At 42.9% G+C, this 12,422-nt stretch overlaps 1 protein-coding gene across 7 annotated transcripts in view; it reads left to right on the top strand.

Moving 5' to 3' along the window:
• The window catches only part of myo16 (myosin XVI), a 109,291-nt gene that overhangs the window by 62,954 nt on the left and 33,915 nt on the right, over positions 1–12,422 (top strand). For all 7 annotated transcript variants that reach the window (XR_003269904.1, XM_026143917.1, XM_026143919.1 and 4 more), the window contains exons 18-24: positions 624–741; positions 1,430–1,501; positions 2,739–2,880; positions 3,479–3,551; positions 8,874–9,026; positions 9,447–9,647; positions 11,102–11,177. Coding sequence is in view for 6 of the 7 variants with exons in the window: in XM_026143917.1 (XP_025999702.1) it covers positions 624–741; positions 1,430–1,501; positions 2,739–2,880; positions 3,479–3,551; positions 8,874–9,026; positions 9,447–9,647; positions 11,102–11,177 (835 nt within the window). In the remaining variant the exon portion in view is untranslated. The remainder of the gene's footprint in view (positions 1–623; positions 742–1,429; positions 1,502–2,738; positions 2,881–3,478; positions 3,552–8,873; positions 9,027–9,446; positions 9,648–11,101; positions 11,178–12,422) is intronic.

Genomic DNA, 12,422 nt, shown 5'->3' with positions numbered 1-12,422 from the left:
ATCGCTATCCAGTCAAATTCTATATTTGATCATACGCCAACTGCCTACATGTATAAATGGTCATGTGATACACATTTTCAGGCGCTTCGTTAAGGATAGAGATTACTTTTTAACTGGTGATGATATGCTGATCTGAAAAGAGATTGTTTGTGTTTTAAAATGAGTGTGGTGTGCTGCATGAAACTGTTTGAAGTGGGGCTGAAGCTAGAGGACACACAGCACAGATATAACAGGATGTGCGCTTAATTTAAGGGCAGCGTTTTTAAGCTGTTGATTTATGCATACATTAAAATAAAATAAAAAACTAGCATGTTTATTCCACACTATCTTCACCGCCAGGGATCAAGATAATGAGCGAACCTGGCCACTGAATTATAGAAGTGAGATTAATTGGAGGTCTGGGGCAAAGAGGACTGAACTTAATAAGGCTTTGGCTCCATGGGCTTGTTAGAAGGATCACTAGGATCATGAAGTTGACATCGAATAAAGACTCATGTCCCTATGAAAAAGGTTGGATTTGATAACCGTTTCATATAGTTCCATTTTTCATTAGTAGTTAAAGATTATAGTTAATATCATATTCTCTCAACTTTCTCCTGTCTCTCTCTCTCTTTCGCTGCTAGGAGGTTGACTCAGTATTTACGCTGCTCTCTGCTGTGCTCCATATCGGGGACCTGCGTTTCACAGCACTGACAGATGCTGACACAGCCTTCCCTTCCGACCTGCAGCTGCTGGAGAGAGGTCAGTGCTTATGCCACCACCAGGGCCACATTTCCACCCTTAGAGGAAGTGGAACTAGGCAATAGAGGAGGGGTGGATCTCACTAACTCATTCTATTTACCTTGCTGTCAGAGCGCCTCCCTCATCCTCCCTTAGAGTAGTCTTCTTGGCAGCTTGCCAGCAATAGCTGAAGGCCAGGCAGTTACCTGTTTGGTATCCACACTGAAAACAACATGTACATGTACAGACTTTTCCGTCATCAGGGACAGCCTTATTTTCCTGTCTCTCAGTCTAATTCGCTCATTATGCAGCTAGCACATGTTTGATGTAAACAAATCACATCAGCACCTGATCGGGAAGGAGACATTGTTACCTTGGAGATGTATTGTTACGACTAGTGATGTCAGCGAAGGGTTGCTGTCACCTGTTTTTGCTGCTTGTTGATGGGTTCTGCTCAGAAATCCAATGATGACTAATTGCTGCCAGCTTCATCGATCAGTTAAACGGGAATGAGCTTTAGCAGAGTTCAGGCTGTTATGCTGTCAGTGTGATATCATCATCAGAGCAGTGGGCTCTGGGATGTTATCGTCCCTATCTTTCTGATGCTCGGTTAACATTTAATGGCGTTATTTTGATGCTTTTTTAACCTGTCACTGTCATTTACTCTGCCTCTTCCTTGCTCCCTCTCTCTTTTTCTTCCTTGCAACAGTTGCTGGATTATTGCAGGTATCCTCCAGTGACTTAAGCACCGCCCTCACCTCTGATGTTCAGTATTTCAAAGGTATTGCTTTATCAGCCTTTTCGTGTTCACCATTTGCATTATTTTCATCCAACCTTTCAGTGAGCCGTGGTACCATATGGATAAGGGGCATTGTCATCCTTGAAGAGACCATATTCATCATGATGCTTCAGCGCACAATCAAATAATCACCCAGAATAATTTTACTATGGCTTTACAATGGTCCTTCCCCCAAAGGGATAAATGGACCCAGACCATGCTTGGGAAATACCCCTTACAGAATATCCCTTATGTAGGCGTCAAATTTGAAGGGTTTTCTGTTAATATGTCAAAAATCTGTATATCTCTTCTATCCTGGGACTGTCTTTGGAGCCCTCAAGAGAGAGAGCATAGAGAGATAAGTAGTATTTAGTGGTGATCAAAAATCTCACGGTTCGGATCGGATCATGGTTTTAAGTCAGGGATTGGATCAATTTTCGGATCAGTAAAAAAAGAAAAAAGATTTTAAAAAAAATTATGGTACAATATAGGGCAGTAAAGGGCTTTGTATCTACCACTCAATTCAATTCAATTTTATTTGTAAAGCGCCAAATCACAACAACAGTCGCCTCAAGGCGCTTTATATTGTAAGGTAGACCCTACAATAATACACCGCTCATTATATCGCACTCTGCTGCGATATAATGAGCGGTCACGGTCACATAGCTTTCCGTTGCCCTGGAGCTCCACCCATTTGTAGTAGTTAGGGCAACAGAAGATGCCTGGGACAGTTCAGCCATAACTTAAATCTTTTCCTGCTCATACGTGCTTGGAACGATCTTGCCACTAAACTGGACGCGCAACAAGATATCATAGCGTGGCTCAAGCATCATAGTTTAAACCCCTTGTTTTGCACAGCGGGATACGGCCTCCCGTCTGCAGCTAAACACCCCAACAGCTTTTGTAATAGTTTTAGCCTGGTCGGATTGGGCAGCAAAGGGCTGCTTAAATACCGCAAGCTCCTCTGCTCCTCCACTTGGATCGCTAGCACTGGCCATAACTATCTCTTGACAGACCCACCACGCCACCATACGCATACTTTTTTTCCTTTTTTTTCGAATCTTCGGATCACGTGCGTGCCGAACCGTGAGTGGGATCGGTTTGGATTACGAATCAACCGTGATCCGTTGCACCACTAGTAGTATTCATAGCCCTAAGGAGATTTAACCTTTTAAAGAAAGAAAAGTGTAAAAACCCCATCTGTCGAATACCGGAAACTGTATTTTGTGCCTTTGTGCAGGTGATGTGATCACTCGGCGCCACACAGTAGAGATGTCAGAGCAGTACAGGGACCAGCTTGTCAAAGCCATCTACGGGCGCCTCTTCAGTTATCTGGTCAACAATATCAACGACTACCTTCAGGGACAAGATGACACCATCAGGTATAGTGGTGTGTGGTGTCTGTGTCTAGATGTGTTTCCGCGACACACCACAATAAAAACCTTTGAAATGACAGATTTCCAAAAGCAATCACTCATTTGTGTAAACTGGAGTGACTAACACTAATACTGTAAAGTAATCCTTTAGTTTAGAGCAGAGATAAACATTTAAATAAACTTGTGGACTAAAATCTGTGTATTGAACAACAGGTTAGAGATGGAGGACACATCCAAGGCTTTTTTTTTTTAATGGAGGCCTCAGATACACACAAAAAACAACTTATGTTCACACACACCCAGGTGAAGGACATAGGATCCTTGGTGTTGTTGATGTTGTGAAGCCTTATCACACTCTGATAACCTGCGCTAGATCTTCTGGAATGTGTTTGTGAGCTGCCTTGTTTACACACCAGCCACAGAATGTAATAAATTTGTCAACCACACATTCGTGGCACACCCCTTTCAGATTTTATTGCACACACACGCGCACACACAATAGAATCAAATGTCTCATTAGTGACACAAGCAACACTTTTCTCATGTTGACTCAGGAAAAATAAAAGTGGCTATTTAATAAGTAACATTCATTTCTTTGTTCCAGTGATCCTGCTTGGGAGATTGGGATCTTGGACATATTTGGGTTTGAAGAATTTCAGAAGAATGGATTTGAGCAGGTGGGACAGTGCTTTCTGTTTTAAAATTCAGCCAAAAAACCAAAACATTGCTATTATGTTCCTCGTCCCTTTACGCTGTGTGATTATTCCGCCTAATTGAGCCAAATGCCTCCCCTGTGGCCGTTCTCTGCTATTGAAATATCTCTGAATGGTACTGTATGTGATCCTAATCAAATTTTTTAAATATTTGGAGTTCTTATCTGTTTTAGCCCAGACATTTTTGTCTGTAATTGTAATGAATGTGGTGAGGTCTGTGGCTGACTGTGGCGTGATTTTCATCTGTCCTCCAATGAACCAACGGCTGACACAGTGTCTGTCTCTGTGCAACATGTTAGTGTAATAGCCAGCCTCAAACCACCATGTGGGTGTGTGTGTGTGTATGAGGAATACAAAACCTGTTTTTAATAAAATACAACTTTATATATTTGGCATTACATTACTTGCCAGTACAGGCTATTGAATCAAGTTGATCTTAGTCCAGAATAGTTGATCCCATTTATTTTTCATTTTTGCACCCAGATATGGCTACATTAGTAACAGGCAGTGTAATTATTGCTCACTACCAGAAACATTAGTAAATAATAAGTGCATGACTTTTAGTTTTGGTTCATGAGTAAAGTTTATATTTAATATTAAGAAGTCTATCTATGAAGACAAGCAGATTTGCTTAGTGTGTAACAGTGGTGTACCTGAAACTGGCACATAAACTACTCCTTTTTTAAAAACCGGGTTTTTAAAGTCCTGCATCTCATGTTTGAGACATCACTATATTATTTATTTTTAATGTTTCTATGTATCTGATGTATTGTGGTTCCTATAGTATAGTAGTTAACATAAGGTTGCTTCAGAAATGCCCTTTGAGACTGTGTCAGGAAACATATCTGGTTTAAAATTCATCCATCCATCCATCCATCCATCCATCCATCCATCCATTTTCATCCGCTTTGTCCGGGGCCGGGTCGCGGGGGCAGCAGCCTAAGCAAAGAGGCCCAGACCTCCCTCTCCCCAGCCACCTCCTCCAGCTTATCCGGGGGAATACCAAGGCGTTCCCAGGCCAGCCGAGAGATATAATCTCTCCAGCGTGTCCTGGGTCTGCCCCGGGGCCTCCTCCCGGTGGGACATGCCTGGAACACCTCACCCAGGAGGCGCCCAGGGGGCATCCTTGTCAGATGCCCGAACCACCTCAGCTGGCTCCTTTCGATGTGGAGCAGCAGCTGCTCTACTCTGAGCCCCTCCCGGATGGCCGAACTTCTCACCCTATCTCTAAGGGAGAGGCCAGCCACCCTTCGGAGGTGTCAATGGAAAATTGTATTTAGTAGTCAGTATAATCTTTTAGTGATATAAGTTTGCATATGGTAGAATACTGCATGTAGTTATTTGTATTAGAAAATATTCAACCATGTATACTTAGAGGCATATAATTAATTGTGTGTGATCTCTAACAGGCTGCAGGCTTGGGGTGCATCCCAGGAATGCACCCCCACGTCTGGGAGCATGAGAGCTCATACCTTGTTTTATTGTTTTATGGCAGGATTAACGTAGTTACATTTGTTTTAGTTTAAGTGCTTCTTTACATATAGATGAACTGCTGGACTTCCTCACCATGTTATCTAGGGTGGGGGAGACTACCCCCTTTCCTGACCAAGGATGTACCTTTTGTGCTCTCATGACCCTTTGATCAGCAGTAACACACACACACACACACACACACACACACACACACACACTGAAGTATAAATAAAGACCGGGGCAGTTTCTTAGTGCGAGTCTCTCAGTAGGGAGCTGCCCTTGCTAGCAAGAACTCTGTGTGTTTCTCTTCTCTGAGTCTTTACTGAAGAAGTGTTTTAGAATATTTTCCCTAACAGGAGGAAGCTCATTTCTGCCGCTTGTATCCGCGATCTCGTTCTTTCGGTCACTACCCACAGCTCGTGGCCATAGGTGAGGGTAGGGACGTAGATCGACCGGTAAATTGAGAGCTTCGCTTTTACACTCAGCTCCCTCTTCACCACGACGGACCGGTGCGGCGTCCGCATTACTGCAGCTGCAGCCCCAATCCGTCTGTCGATCTCCGGCTCCCTTCTCCCATCACTCGCGAACAAGACCCCGAGATACTTGAACTCCTCCACTTGGGGCAGGAACTCATCCCCGACCCGGAGTGGGCACTCCACCCTTTTCCGGCTGAGAACCATGGCCTCAGATTTGGAGGTGCTGATCCTCATTCCCGCTGCTTCACACTCGGCTGCGAACCGCTCCAGTGCGAGCTGGAGGCCCTCACCCGATGAAGCCAACAGAACCACATCATCTGCAAAAATCAGAGATGAGATTCTGAGGCCACCAAAGCGAAAGCCCTCCGCCACTTGGCTGCGCCTAGAAATCCTGTCCATAAAAATTATGAACAGAACCGGAGACAAAGGGCAGCCCTGGCGGAGCCCATCACCCACCGGGAACGAGTCCGACTTATTGCTGGCAATGCGAACCAAGCTCTTGCAACGGTTGTATAGGGATCGAATGGCCCGTAGCAATGGGCCAGACACCCCATATTCCCGCAACACCTCCCACAGGACACCCCGAGGGACACGGTCGAATGCCTTCTCCAAGTCCACAAAACACATGTAGACTGGTTGGGAGAGGATAAAGAGCTGGTCCAGTGTTCTGCGACCAGGACGAAAACCGCATTGTTCCTCCTGTATCCGAGGTTCGACTAACGGACGAACTCTCCGGTTTAAAATTCAGCCAAATGAAACACATGGAGCTACCTGCTGTGGCAAGGAAGTTTTGGAATACATGTTTGTATATATACATACATTTGCATCCACAGGTTGCTCAGCATGTCTGCCATCTTTGGTTCTATAGATTGTGAAGTGCAACATGTGCCGCTGTATACAGCTCACCTGCTATAGGCTGTAAATCTGCCATGTTCTCATCAGGCATGCACTGTTAATAGACTACTCAGTTGTAAGATCAGCAGGGATCAGACAGACAAGACAAGTTTCTGTGTGTGTGTGTGTGTGTGTGTGTGTGTGTGTGTGTGTGTGTGTGTGTGTGTGTGTGTGTGTGTGTGTGTGTGTGTGTGTGTGTGTGTGTGTGTGTATCCGGAGCCTCAGAGTGTAATTCATAGTGCTCAAGAGGCTAAGTGCTTATTCCTGCTACTGAAAGCTCACACTTCCTCCCTGTGGAGCTACTAGTTTTTCACAGCTTTCATTAAGAGAGTGTCTGTTTGTATTTGCTTTGTATGAGTGTGTGTGTCTGTCACTAAGATAACAGTGGCCTAGCCCATCTGGATTTTTTTCCAGTCCAAATGGAGGTGAGAGATTATTTCACCTTTTCTATTTAAGTCATAGAAAGTGCCAGAAGAGAAAAGAAAGTAACAGGATAAGAAAATCTAAAAAAAAAAAAAAAAAGCGAGAGGAAAAACTACTGTGTCTGGCACTGCATGCTTTCTTTCATCAGACACTAAACCCACAGAAGAGGGAAGAGGAGGGGCAACTTCCGGATAAACACAATGACCTCGTACAGTAGACGTGGCACTTCAGTGACAAACAAGCTCTGACATGTTTGTACACACATGTGCACGCATATGCAGCAGCGTACCCGAGCACGCTCCACATGCGCACAAGGATCGGGGTCATTAGAACTTGTTAATTAGAACTGTGTTTGCAGGGATGTGTTGTACCTGCTCAACACTTTGCTAATGAGCTAACTCAATCAACCACCTGCTGGGGCTAAGCTGTTAATGGACTAAACTAGCTTGGAGTAAAAGAATAGACTGAAGATGGGACCGCCTGCACTATGAAAAATATATTACGCCTGTTAGTTAATGATTACCATGCATTCAGCAAATCAGATTTTATCCTAATATCCTATAATTATTGTGATATTTTACTTCTGCTGTATTGGAGCAGTTTCTGCCTTGGACTAGTCCAGTTATAGTACACTGCCAACCCAGAGAAACTATAGAAAGGAGAGTTGATGTGACACTTTGCACTGCAGGTTGACCACTCTATCCTGCTTCTCATTACTCCTATTAAAAGGGCAAGCTATGACAGTATGTAGCTGGCCCTGAGTGCCTTTGAGTGGTCTGTACTTATTGAAATTGCGGCTGTGGCAGTGAGTGCTGCTCGGACTTTAACTGCATTTGTTATTGAATTTACGATGCTATGGATATGTCTCTGGTTACTCTAGTGCTCCTATTAACAGTAGCCATCAATAGGGCACAGATGATTTGCATCTGCAGTGCTTCTGTTCGATATGACAGTTGCATTGTTCAGGAATACAGTAGCATCATAATCGTGCTCAGTAAGGTCAACCAAGACCTGCATATAATTAGTGTTACACATGCGCCTTGAGGCGACTTTTGTTGTGATTTGGCGCTATATAAATAAAATTGAATTGAATTGAATTGAATGTTTTATAGATGTTTATAGATGTTTCACAATCTCTTTCAATCTTTTTTGTCATGTGTTTACAATAAACTGCAAAGTGTTTTTATTTTCTGGGATTCCTGGGAAAATTCATCTTCAGTTTTCCCAGGAATCCTGGGAATTAAACATGTTTCTTTTTAATAACTTCAGCTAAACTCTGATCATTTAAAGCAGCTCTAATACACCACGGAGAATCGGGCATGCATGTGTTCACAATGACATTTTCTACGTGTTTTTCTGCTTATTATTAAGGCAAAATAGACAATTAATGTATAGTGGTGTTACCAAAATATAACTATAATATATAAATCAGATGGACCAATCATAATTAAAATAGATTCTGAGTTTCCCCGATTAAAGCAAAAATGAACTTGCAACAACAGGCATCATTTATTTTAGTCACATTTGTTCATTTTGCACTCACTTTTTTCCTTCTTCTGGATGTGTGCATAAACAAGGCCACACCATACAAAATGTGTTACCGTGGAAATGCAATCCCACAGTGTCAACTCAGAAGTTGGAACATGTGCTATTGACCCCAAATGCTTTGTATTCATTAACAGGCTACATTTTTTAATAAACAGCACTCAAGTTAATTTTTTCTCTGTCTTTACATTTCCCAGGAACTGGGGAAATAATCTTGCTAGGATTTCCCAGGAATCCCATTTCCTGGCATTAAACCCTAGTCTACACCAAGGTGTCAGACATTTGTAATAGTTTACTGGTCCACTGTTACAAGAGAAGCCAGCTCATTTATGCCCCCGACAGCCGATTGTGTCCAGCATTGTGAACATTTTTGTTCTTTAAACATAAGCATTCAGCAGCATCTCTCTGATGAACGTCAGCCATGCGTGCTGAAGAGTGTTTACATGCTGGTGTGTGTGCGCTCTGTGCATTCCAGCTGTGTGTGAACATGACCAATGAGCGGCTGAGGCAGTACGTCTCTGAGGTGCTATTCCAGCAGGAGCAGGCTGAGTGTCTGCAGGAGGGCATCGCCATGGAGAACGCACGCTCTCCCAGAAACCACCCAGCCATTCTGGACTTCTTTTTTCAGGTACTGTATGCTTCTAGTTTGGACCAGTCCAGTCCAGTTTGATCTGACATTATGTAATGCAACAATCCCAACCACACTTTCCCAACCTAACTTTTGGAATCACAATTATTCAGTTTTCTAATGTACACAGTTAAAGTCTTGACGTTTTAATTGAGACAAAAGGCAAAAACATAACATGTTCAAAAAGTCTATATAAACATAACTGCTAATGCCCCTCTAAGCCAACTGTCTGCCTCTGTTGTAATTGGTGCGAGAAATCTCTAAATCAAATAATATCACTGAATCTCCTTCATGTCACACGAAAAAAAAAAATGTGGCTCTCTGGAAGTGTCACAAAATATGGATTACTGTTATTGCTTAGTGCTTGTAAATATCTCCTAAATAAATGATAATGTGAACATCTGTTTGTTCCTCCTCTAGAAGCCCCAGGGGCTGTTGTGCGTGTTAGATGAGGAGAGCCAGAGCCTGCGGCCATTAGAGCAGACCTTGTACAAGAGGCTCTCTGCCCAGTTGGACTCCAACCAAATTCATGGGCTGTCTCTCACTACCAAGGATGGCAATGGGAACCCCCCACCGAAAGACCAAGGCCCAGCCTTTATTGTCAGCCACTATGCAGGACAGGTCTGTGTGTGTATGGCAATTTTATTTCAGTAGATTTTGCAAAGGATTAATGAGGATGAAGTGAGGCCAGCTATAAAGAGCATGAATGTTAGAAACGCAGTTAGTCCAGATGACATACTTGTGGAGGTGTGGCGATGTCTAGGATGTCTTTTTGAGCACATTGTTTTATACAGTGTGAGGAGATTGAGAGTGAGAGGATGCCTGAGGAAGATGTGTGTGAGAAGAGAAATGTACTGGTGTCAGTTTTCAAGCATAAGGGTGATGTGCAGAATTTACAGAGGGAAAGAGGTGATGACTCATACCAAGACATAGGAAAGAGTTGCTGAAGCTAGGTGAAGACGAGAGATGATGATCAGTGAGCAGCAGTATGGCTTCATGCCAAGAAAGAAAACTATAAATGTGATGTTTGCTTTGAGAGTGTTGATGGAGACGTATGCAGAATGAATTTGTGAATCTAGTGAAAGCATGTGAAAGAGTGCCAAGTGAGAAACTATAGTACTGCATGAGAAAGTCTGGAGTGGCACAAGAAGTATGTGAGGGAGGTGCAGGACATGTATGAGGACAGCGGTAAAGTGGTATGGTGTGCAGTAGTAGTGACAGATGGGTTTAAGATGGGGGTGGGATTACACCAGGGGTCGGCACTGAGCCCCGTGTTGTTTGTGATGGTGATGGACAGGCTGACAGATGAGGTCACGCGGGAGTGTGGACTGCGATGTTTGCAGACAACATTGTGATCTGTGATGAGAGTTGGGAGCAGATGGAAGAGAGACTAAAGGTGAAAGTATGCTCTGGAGAGAAGAGGAATGGAAGTCAATAGAAGCAAAGCAGAACACATGTGTTAATGAAGCAGGTGTGACAGTGAGCAAGCAAGGAGAGAGGTAGTGAGGAGTTTAAATACCTGGGGTCAACCATCCAAAGCAACAGCCAGTGCACAAGAGAGCTAATGAAGATAGCGCAGGTAGGATGGAGTTGATTGAGATGAGTGTCAGATTTGTGACATAAAGATGGCAACAAGAGTAAAAGGTTAGGTTGGTAGCAAGACCAGCTCAGTTCTCATCATGGAGATGGTGGCACTGAAAAAAAGACAGGAGGCCAAGCTGGAAACGGTGAATCTTAGAAATGAGTACATCGATAGAACTTATTGAGGCAAGGCTGAGATGGTTTGGACATTTGCAGGTGGTTATATTGGACCACACAGAAGGTTCATGGATGCAATAAAGGAGGATTGGCCTGACAGAAGGAGAATGCTAGAGAAAGGGCGATATTGAGGCAGATGATCCACTATGGCGACCACTAAAGGACCAGCCAGTTACTGGGCCTGTTTGTATTGCATCTGTATCTGTGGTTCATAGCACATTTGCGAGATATGAACTGATAGAATAAATATAATGGAATATTTTTTTTATACTAGTATATATTTCTTGATTTGTATTTATTTGTTTTTTTTCTGCCAGATTTCATACAACCTCACGGGATCGCTCACAAAAAACAAGGACTCTCTTCCTCAGAATCTCCTGTTTACGATTAAGTGTAAGTACCCAATGAATAACAGACATGCGTGCACATTGTGGTGTCAGCACGCGCTTCATTACAAAGACGCACTCTTGTGTAAACAAACAGCACACAAAACCACTCGTTGTCCAAATGTGGTTGTGTTTTTATATGTGCGTTTCATCCCCTGTGCAGCAGACAGCACCGTCTGTGTGTATATTGTCTATAGAAAGTGCCAGATGTGAGGTGTTGTGGTTAGCAGGACACAGGGACTCGCTGTGTGACTGCCAGGCTAGCCTCGTGTCCAGAAGCCTAATTGCTATAATTTCCATGATGAGGCTAATCTTCTAAAGGCTAGCTCGTCTCTCAGACTTGGCTGTTATCCCTCCATCTGACAGGTCGATGCATCGCTGCCTTTCATCCACACCGAGACATAAACAATGTGGTTTTTTTCTTTTAGGTGGCATCCCCTCGTCACTTCTTGTTTAGGGCTTGAAGTTAAAAGGACCAAAGTGTCTGCTATGTGCATTATTACATGAAATTGTAGGCTGTGGATATAGGGTGAAGATGATCTAAAAATAATGCCCTGAATGTTTTTATAATCAGTTTACCTGAAAAAAATGCAAGATTTATTCCTTGTTTTTCTCACTGTTGCTGTAGAGAGCTCTTTATGTTTGTTGTTCTTATTGCTCTTTGACTCAAAACCAAAACAGTGTGCCCAAAATGTTCGTAGTGTAGTTCAGTATTCTGAATCCATGTAGCTTATCTCCATTTTTCAAACAAAACACCAACTGAAAGAATAAGATAATGTTTGTAACAGCATTTTAAAGGTGGAAATTATGACTTTTTACATATAATTTTGTTCTTAAAATTGAATTGGGTATTTAAAAAAAAGTTACATAATTTGGATACATGTTTAATGTTCGAACCGTTCCATTTCGCAGATATGTCTTATGAGATTTCATTACAAAGATGGTAGGTTGATTAAGCTAATTTAGGGTCTGTGTCCATGCGAGTGTTTGCACACAAAGACTCTTTATTATTATCTTCCCTTGTTTATAATTCTGCAGGATGCTCAGACATTTTGCAGTATACTGTTTCATGTTTCTGGCTAGCTATTCACTTAACCTTTGTTTGCTCTTCACAGAAGCACTCACTTAAGGGTTTAGCCCCTCTTAGTGGGGGCAACAGCTCTTGTTCTTGTAATTTTACATGCACTATACCACGGTTTGGAAAACAGGAGCACAGCAGTGTTGAAAAAGGTTACTCATGAAATGTAATAGG

This window comes from Astatotilapia calliptera, chromosome 16, assembly GCF_900246225.1.
Source record: "Astatotilapia calliptera chromosome 16, fAstCal1.2, whole genome shotgun sequence".
In the NCBI taxonomy this organism is placed as follows: Eukaryota; Metazoa; Chordata; class Actinopteri; order Cichliformes; family Cichlidae; genus Astatotilapia; species Astatotilapia calliptera.
This window is presented reverse-complemented; position numbering and strand designations above follow the sequence as displayed.